General features: G+C 36.1%; 1 protein-coding gene across 4 annotated transcripts in view; it reads left to right on the top strand.

Annotated features, from left to right (window-relative positions):
• The first annotated feature begins 1,164 nt into the window (after nucleotides 1–1,164).
• Nucleotides 1,165–9,990, top strand: part of LOC111412207 — a 19,971-nt gene continuing 11,145 nt past the window's right edge. For 3 of the 4 annotated variants that reach the window (XM_023043028.1, XM_023043029.1, XM_023043027.1), the window contains exons 1-4: nucleotides 1,165–1,468; nucleotides 6,380–6,477; nucleotides 7,708–7,937; nucleotides 8,144–8,311. In XM_023043028.1, coding sequence (XP_022898796.1) covers nucleotides 1,354–1,468; nucleotides 6,380–6,477; nucleotides 7,708–7,937; nucleotides 8,144–8,311 — 611 coding nt within the window. In that variant the 5' untranslated portion in view covers nucleotides 1,165–1,353. Of the gene's footprint in view, nucleotides 1,469–6,379; nucleotides 6,478–7,707; nucleotides 7,938–8,143; nucleotides 8,312–9,990 lie in introns of those variants that run through there. The other variant, XM_023043030.1, reaches the window with a different exon arrangement.

Below are 9,990 nucleotides of genomic sequence, written 5' to 3'. Positions count from 1 at the left end.
CATAGGATTTTCATCTGTTATGCAATTTTTTTTTTGCCACACTGACTAACAAAATTTAGATAGATGATGGATTGGTAACATTATGTAAAAATTAGAAAGCAACTAGGAACCTTTTTATTTTTGTGTGCATAAGGAGTAACCAAATGTAAATGTTGGTGATTAATCGTTTAATTAACTTATTTGAGTTTGTGTAAAAAAAGAGTTTCGTTTTAAAATATTTTTTTTAAAAAAATTGTGTGATCAAAAAATGAATAAAAAAAAGTTTATTTACATATACATTATTTTATTGAGCAATTTTTTTTTTGCCACACTGACTAACAAAATTTAGATAGATGATGGATTGGTAACATTATGTAAAAATTAGAAAGCAACTAGTAACCTTTTTATTTTTGTGTGCATAAGTAGTAACCAAATGTAAATGTTGGTGATTAATCGTTTAATTAACTTATTTGAGTTTGTGTAAAAAAAAGAGTTTCGTTTTAAAATACTTTTTTTAAAAAAATTGTGTGATCAAAAAATGAATAAAAAAAAGTTTATTTACATATACATTATTTTATTGAAAGGGTGTGATTGAAAATGAGTTTGAATAAAAATGAATTTTTAAACAATGAGACTAAAATATGGGTTAAATACGAAAGATAAAAAAAATCAAAAAAATAAAAATAAAGAAATTTTAAAATGACATGTAAAATGTTTGATCGTTACTTTTTTTGTCAAAGATATTGGAAAAGTTTTATTAACGATTAAATATTAGAATTAACAATTAATTTTTTATTAAATTCTTATTTTCTAAAATTCTTTTTCTTCGAATTCATTTTTAGTTATTTATTAATTCCATAATAATTTATACATAAATTCATAACTTTATTTTATTTTTCATTATACATTTTTAAAAAAAATTCTTTACTCGTAAATTTTATTCTTAAAAAAATTAGTGTAAATGTTCCTAAGCCTATATTTGAGTTTCACTTTTTTTTTTGTTAAAAATGAGTTTTGTAAAATTTTTGAAGAATATGTGATTAAAAGTAGGAAAATAAATTTTGATTTTATTTGTAAAATACCTTATTATGAAAGTTTATGATTAAAAATGAATTTAAAAAATAAATAAATTTCAGATAATAGGGAAAACAGGGCCTAAATGTTTACTTGCCGCATTAAGGTCTGTCAACTATACCGGCCCATGGATCAACGCAAGGTTCAACTACCCGTTACTCAATAAGTGGGCCTTATCGTTGGGGGAAGAAACGTACGGGCGGTGGCCGTGCTTTTCACTTGTCCGAAACGCGCCGCTTCTCCCCGGTAACCTCACCGCCATCTGTATCTTGCTCACGCTGTACATATAAACGCGCACACATGTATACCGACTCGGAAACCCTACACGTGGGTTCCCACACTCGAACAGTGGAGGCGCCTATTTCAAGTGCTACTGGTGGGAATGGCTTCCTGAGCAACCAAGAAAAGCCTCAGCGTAAATTTTTAACTGCTTTTTGCAATTTAAAACTAGTATTTCTTTTTAGTTAATATATTGTTTTCTACTATCTGCCATTTTTTTTTTTAATTTGTAATATTTTTCCCCAACTTGGAAAAATAAAAATTTATTTTTCTGTTCTCCGTGATTTCATGACCTGAAAAAAGTAACAATCATAGTGCAATGAATTTAAGGCTGTTGGATTTTATTTATGCTATTCTTATTGGTCTATCAACATTGTCAACTTGGTTGAATTTTACTCTTATTCTTCGATTCATAATATATAAGTTAGATTGAGCTTAGGAGAAAGTGTGCTGCCTTACGGCACTGTCCTTTATCTAATAGTTGATTCAATTTAGCCCCTGTTTGAGCCCCATTTAACATATTTTGTCAAGTAATTTTTTTAGAGAATGTGTGGTTAAATAGTGGGGAAATGTTCAAGGTTTATGTAAAAAATTATTTTATTGGGAGAATGTGGGGGTGGAAAATGAGTTTGAGGAATAATGAGTGTTAAAGAATGGGGCTCAAATGGGAGCTTAGTAAACCCCTTTTTTGCAGTGTCCTCCCCAGAACGTGAGTCTCATGTATTGTCAAATTTTTGTTGCATTGATAGTAGCCTCTTGGATCTATCTTGGAGCCTGACTGGGAACATGCAATCTAAAATATTGCTTTTCATTGTTCACAAAGTTTGAATCTTTCTGTGCAAGTCAAATGAATCAAGTTGGTGATCAAATTTACTGAACTGTCTGCATGTTTATATGCAAGGTCAAGTAAACAGAAGTTTTGCATCATAAAATTGTGTGCAGCTTTGTTTTTTAGATAGTTATTGTTGCTTTTCTCAACTAGTTTGCACAAATCAATTCAGAAAACAAATATTATGGTACTGAAAAGTTAATTTGGGAAGTATATAGATTTACTAGGACAGGTCAGAATGAAAAAGTGATAAAATTTGGAATGATGGATGTACAAAATTTCAAATGAATGAAATTGTAGATGAGAATATAACTTTGCAACAATGTGCAATTTAAGTGGATGTTTTTCGAAAGGTAATCAAATATTTTATTAATCAATGGATAATACACTGAAGATGTATTTTCAATTTAAAAGAGAAATGAATTACATGAAATTGGGTAGCTTGTCAATTGCCTAGTAGTCGTAACATTAAATCAAGTATACAATGTCAAATAAAACATTTCTTTAATCTATTCCGTTGTCCATGTTTGATCATCAAAACAGCGTTGTTTCTTTCTTTCCATACACACCATACAATGTAACTCGGAATAAAGTCCCAGACAAGCTTGCTATCTTTATTACGAAACTTTCTCCTCCATGCTTTTAACACGTCTTACATATACCGTGGCAACACCTAATCCATGTGTTGAGACGTCAGAATATCGTTCCACAGCAAACGAGCAGCATCACAATGAAGGAACAAATGGTCAATTGTCTCTACATTCTTCCTACACATATAGCACCACTCTGTAACATAACAACCCATTGTTCGGAGATTATCCACCGTTAACATCTATCCCTCGAGAACCTTTCATAGTAAAAATGCCACCATTGGAGACAATTTACATTTTTCATACCATCTTTCAAGGAAATGAACTCTCCACAGACCAATGGAGATCTAAAATAAGTGCCGACTGAGAAGATACCATCCCATATTAACCTCCATCTGCTACAATCTCTCTCTCCTATCCTGATGTTCATCTCATACAAATATGTTAGAAGCAGTGCATAATCATCCACTTTCTAATCCTTCAAACCCTACCCAAAAATAATGTTCCAATTGAGACTTCCTTTTTTTATTTCTAAGACCTTACTTACCATAGTAGACGGCACCAAACTAACAAAGAGGGAAACCCCACCTTAAGCAGTTGCTCTTCACACCTACAATCATCCCCAAAACTAATAGTATTACCATCCCCCCACCAAAAAGTCAATCTATCTCGAAAATCGCTTCACCCTCGTTGGATATACCACCACAAACTCACCCCATAAAAAACACGGGCATCCACTGAGCACATCCCCCGCCATAACAATATATTTGGCCTTTATAATTTTTCCCAAAAAAATCTCGATCTCCACTTCGAATCGCTACCACTACTTACCCAATAAGGCCTTATTCTTATGGGATAACAAACTACATCACAATTAACCAAATGTAATTTCTTCTTCTCCCCTATCCCTCCCCAGAGAAACTCCTTTTGAATCCTCTTTAATCTTTTTGCCATGCTGCAGAAATAGGAAACAATGACAAAAAATAAATAGGGAGATTTGACAAAGTGGACTTAATGAGAATCAGATGGCCTCCCTTTGAGAAGTACATGTGTTTCCGACCCAAGCCTTTTATCCACCATTTTCACAATACTGTTCCAAATATGAATGCTTTTAAAGCGTGCTCCTAAAGGAAGCTTAAGATATCACATAGGCAGCTGCAAAACCCTGTAACCCAACATGGTAGCCAACTCCTTTACTTTCTTGATCTCTCCCACTGTGATAGCATCAGATTTTCCTAGATTTATCTTCAACCTAGATACAGCCTCAAAGCACAGAAGCAAATGATGCAGGTTTTCGAATTACTTAACATTTGCATCACGGAAGATCAATGTATCATCTGTAAACAACAAATGTCTACCTATACCGGATCAATTATAAAGCCCCTTAACAAATGCTCTGCCACAACTTTCTCAGGTGTCCTATTGAAAGCCTCTATCACAATAATAAACAACAATGGAGACAAAGGATTCTCTTACCTCAATCCTCTTCTACTTCAAAAATAACCCTCAAGAATGCCGTTCACCATAACTGAGAAAAAATTGTAGAAATGCAAAATTGAATTCATTGCAACCACTTATCCCCCAAGCCATATCGCCTGAGCATATACAAAAGAAAACCCCAGTTTACATGATCATAAGCATTTTGAATGTCAAGCTTATATAACATTCCAGGAACCCCTAGATGCAGTCTTGAGTCGATATATTCATTTGTTATAAGTACAGAATTCAAAATCTGGTGCCATTTGACATAAACATTCTGAAATTTGGACACCACTTTCCCTAACATGTCCTTAATTGTTCGCAATAATCTTGTGCATCCCACTCACTAAATTGATGGGACGAAAGTCCTTGATATCCGTCACTCCTGGTTTCTTAGAAATCAGCACAATAAATGTAGCATTGGAATTTCTCAAGACGGTTCCACACTGGAAGAAATAAGTAAGGATATCCACAAAGTTCTATTGCACTACTTTCCAACAAGTCTTATCGAATGAGAAAGAGAAACCATCACATCATGGCCCTTTTGGGGCCTTGTTGTAATTGATATTGAACACCACCACCCTAATTTCATGCTCTCCAAATAATCTCTTAAATCAACTAGCTTCCTCCTTATTAATCTTAGAAAAATCTAGACCTTCCAACTCTGGCCTCTAGTAAAATTGCTCTCGATAAAGAGTTTGATAGAAGCTTACCATTTGGGTCACGAAATCCTATGGGTCCTCATAAGTAACCCCATCTACTTCCAACATAGTGATAGAATTTTTTCGCCTGCTAGAATTAACTATCATGTGGAAAAACTGAGTGCATTTGTCTCCCTCTTTCAATCACTTAATCCTAGATTTCTAATGCTATGCAATTTCCTCAATCTCTACCAACCTCTCCATCTCTCCCCTTAATTCTCCACGTCTGTCCCTCTTATCCCTTATTGATTCTCAATTTCCTCCCTACTATCCAACTCTTCTATATTTGACACGCATTATTTTTACGACAATTAACATCTCCTATCTCCTCCTCATTTCACCTTTTCAGATCCCTTTTCAAGGCCTTCAATTTCCGATCTAACATGTAACTGGGAGACTCCCTGAAGTCATGCGATGCCCAGCACGTCCGTACACGGCCCACAAAACCTTCTACTTTTAGCCACACCTTCTCAAACTTAAAGGGCATTTTTCCAATGTACCTCACAATCCCACATAACGAAATAGAGAAATGATCTAAATACACCCTCCCAATCTCCTCTGAGTGACCTTCGGGTACTAAGCCTCCCACTTTCCACATACCAAAAACCGATTTATTGGGACAAGATAGGTTAATCCCAATTAGATGACCAAATAAAATTTCCTCCAATCATAGGAAGGTCTACCAACATTTTCTACCTAATAAAATCTGAGAAGTCCTTTATGCCCTTGTTACTCTCCCACCATTAGACCTCTTAATAGAAAATTGAACCATATTAAAATCTCTTCCAATACACGTTGGAACGTTCCACCAAACCATCATACCAGCCAACTCATCCCACAATCCACCTCTACTCTCATCAACGCTAAGCCCATAAACATCCATTGGATCCCTTCCCAATATTTCTAAACAAAAGCAATAGAGAAAATAGCCCTTCACTAATCCCTTCCATATCAAAAACTCTAGCTTCTCACATGACTAGCACACCTCTTGATGACCCCTGATACCCGACATGATGTCCCCCCATAGACTAGTCGCAACAGCCCTCGAAACGACCTCCAACTTTATTTCTTGTAAGCATATAAGGTCGGTCCTCCTTCCCCTTATCAGATATCGAATACCCAACCTTTTACCTGCTTCATTAAGTGGATATGGAACTTCAAATGATGAAATCAGAAGACTATGGCTACCAGCGAAAGCAAATGAAAGTTGAATAGCATAGAATAGGAACAGCCTTTTTGGCGTTTTTCCAGCCTGTCATTCTTCAGCCTTTTGAATTTGAAATACAGTTGAGGATTTTATTTTATGTTTATTTTTTTATTTAAATATACGACAATGCTTTGGTTCTCCAGAGATTCAGGTGACTGTATTCTGGAATGAAATGTGCACTATTATGGGTAAATAAGGACAACTGATTCTGGAAGATTTTCCTTTTTGTTTTTCCTGGCAGCCTCTGCACGTGAAAAACTTGATGAAATGATTGCTGGTGACTCACTGGACTATAATTCTTGGATATCACTGATTTCAGATATTGAAAAAGCATCTCCAGTAAGTTCAGATTTGTGTATTACATACAATTTATAAGGTTTGGTGAATAAATCACTCCATTTCTGCAGTGGTTCCATGCCCCCCGGGGGGGGGGGGGGGGGGGGGGTAAGAATGAAGAAGGGGAGAAAAGTAGAGAATTGTTCCTTTAAATATCAGTTTACAAGGGTCAATTTGTTTTTTGATTGATAAAATTGATAATATAATTAAAAAGGCACATAATTACCAGCTGAACAAAAAACTGAGGAACTCTTGTCCTCATTGATAGTCAATAAGATGTGTGAGCAGGCATATATATTACTTATAGTACCCCTGCAAACCTTGGATGGACTCATTTTTAGCTGATGAACCTTTTTAAATGTCCTTAATATGAACTTTGTATGGACTCGTAATACGATTGTGCGCTTTGCTGTGTGAAATTGGCAAATAAATGGTGCCAAATCTTTGGTGCAAAAAGAAGCTGCTAAAATTCTAGGATAGAGGACATGGGCAAGGCCCTACTTGTTACATGATGTACTGTTTGAAGGGGGATAATGGTTAGAAAAACAAATGCAAAAAAAAAAAAAAAAAAAAAAGGGGACAAAAAAAGGGGAAAAAATAAAAAAAAAAAAAAAAAAAAAAAAAAAAAAAAAAAAAGGGGACAAAGATAAATCATTCTTTAGCCATTTTTAGTGGCTTTTTGCCCACGTGAAGTATTGTGTAGAGGACAAGCATAGTGATATCTAGAAATAGAGTTCTATCTGTAGTATTTCAGACGGATGGGAATTGCATTGGGGATTCCACCACAACATGAGAAATTTGATATCCTTTATAAGGAACAATGTGCATCAAATATTGAATAAGCTAACTATGAGAAGGCTGGGATTGATGGGTTTGAGAGGGTGTCGCTACTGGATGAAGAGGTGGGCTGTGTGTATGTCAGGGGGGTGTGGGGGGGGGGGGGAGTTGAAACCTTTCCTTTTCTGAATTACCCATTTTGTTCCTCGAAACACGCGATCAAGAAATGACTTTTTAATGGGGACTCAACTATGAAAATCTAAGGTGGTTTTTTTTCCCCCCTGAGAACCCCAGTGTTCATATATGGTTCATGCTCATTCACGCTAAGGTTGGGAACCCTTGCGCTATTATCCCATGATGCAATGACAGCTCATCTAAATTTATGTGGACATGCTTTCTTCAAATAGTTGGTTTTGTTTATGTGCTCTAATTTACGTTACTTTTGAATTGGCGCAGAATGATATATATACAATCTGTGTAGCATATGACTACTTCTTATCCAAATTCCCATTGTGCCATTGGTACTGGGAGAAATATGCTTACCAGAAGGTAAAGCTATGTGGTGCTTCTGAAGCTGTTAAAATCTTTGAATGTGGAGTGAAAGCAGCAGAATGCTCAGTAGGTTTGTGGGTTGACTATTTCAAATTTGGCACGTCCTTTTTTGGAGATCCTTCTGATGTTCGTAGGTAATGTTAGGTAGTTTAAATTATTTGTTGTTTTCTATGGAGAAAGATCTGAATCGCCTGCACTTTTTTCCTCCGAGTCAATTGTGTTTTAGAAGCTATTGTCTGAAGTCTCTTCTTTCCACCTCTTTACCCTTCACCATGAATGTGTTATTACTGTGTAATCCAAGAAGTGATTCTTAATTCTTTGTACTTCCTTTTTTTTCCAGGTTATTTGGAAGGGGCTTATCGTGCGTTGGAAAAGATTACTTTTGTCATGTTTTATGGGATGCATACCTGAAATATGAATTTAATCAGGAGGGATGGAGTTTCCTTGCACAAAGTTACATCGAAGCTCTGAAATTTCCTACCAAAAAGTTGCACTTTTACTATGACAAGTACGTCAAGCTTCAAATCCCCCAGGCCCCAAATATGTATAATTCATCATAACCATTTCCAATAACCTGACTTTTATGCCAATTATAGGATACTCCCCTGAGTTTCCATTTATTGCATAGAGCCGGTTGCATTTTACGTTCGAATACGATAGACTACACCTATGTGAACTAGTCTTCTGTTTCTCTATTTCAGTGCCTGTGGACATACCCTAGACATTAGGTATTTATGGATTAAGTTCAGTTGGATTTTATACGCAATATTAAAAAGATGAAAAAGAAAATCAACGCAAGAATTTACATGGTTCGGCGGTGTGCCTTTGTCCATGAGAGTGAAGCGAAGATTTCTTTATTCAGTAGTGAAAAATAGAGTTACAACATATTATTTATACTAACTCTAACCTGGGCCAATATAATACTTTAAGGCCCGTACAGGAAATACCCTTGTACCGTACCGCAGGGGCGTTGCCCCCGCACCCCCAACCCATTTAGTATCCATAATAGCCAGATAGTGAATTAAACCCGCGCAAGGTCAGTGCTGTTGCTCTACTCTATTCCGTTCGATGCGCTTCGTGCCGGCATCAGTCCATTTGATCCAGGACCTGTGTTTCACTCTATATGAGCCGTATGCACAACAATCTCCACCTTGGCGAATATTCACCCCTTAAGAGAAAAAACATAACTTGGAACACGTCCTCTCTAACACCTAGAGATTAATCAAGTTCAAGCAGTGCTGGAACCCATCCATTGTGATTAGCTTTGTCATCATGTCTGCTGCATTCTCTGAGGTATGCACCTTCTCTAACAACAGCTCTCTTGAAGTAATCAACTTCTTATCTTATGAAATCTCACATTAATGTGCTTGGTTCTTGCATGATAAATCTAATTCTTCTCTAGGAAGACGGCGCTCTGCCTATCACAGTACAGCTTCATTCCATCTTACTTGATCCCAAGTTCCCTGACAAGCCATTTCAACCACAATAATTCCTCGGTTGCCTCAGTTGCCGCCATGTAGTCTGCTTCAGTTGTAGATAATGCCACAAGTGACTGCGCCATTGATCTCCAACATATGGGCCCACCTGCGAGTGTGAAAACATAATATGTATTGGACCCTTGTATAATCTGCATTTACATATCCTTGAATTGAAATATCACTATATTGTCTCTCAAACATGATCCGCACTCCATTGTACCTTTCAAGTACTTGGAAATGCACGTTACAGTTCTTCAATCTCTCTACCAGGATTAGCCATATACTTACTAACCACACTGACTGCATGTGTTAAATCTAGTCTGGTACATACCATTGCATACATCAAACATCCAACTGCACTGGCATAAGGTACCTTTGACATCTCTGCAACTTTTTCTTCATTCTTTGGGCACTGATTATTAGATAATCTTAAGTAATTTGCCAGTGGTGTAGCAACTGGTTTTGCATCCGACATGCTAAACCTCTCTAACATTTTCTTCAAATAATTTTTCTGAGACACTCATAATTTTCTGGCTTTCCTATCTCTTTTGATCTCCATGCCAAGAATTTTCTTAGTCGGTCCCAAGTCTTTCATATCAAATTTACTGCTCAACAAACATTTCAATTTGTCTATCTCATCCATGTTCTTAACAGCAATTAGCATGTCGTTCACATACAACATCAAGAAAATATATGAGTTATCCTCAAG

Source organism: Olea europaea, chromosome 16, assembly GCF_002742605.1.
Source record: "Olea europaea var. sylvestris chromosome 16, O_europaea_v1, whole genome shotgun sequence".
NCBI lineage: Eukaryota > Viridiplantae > Streptophyta > Magnoliopsida > Lamiales > Oleaceae > Olea > Olea europaea.
Note: the sequence above shows the minus strand (reverse complement) of the source record. Positions and strands in the feature narration are given on the sequence as shown.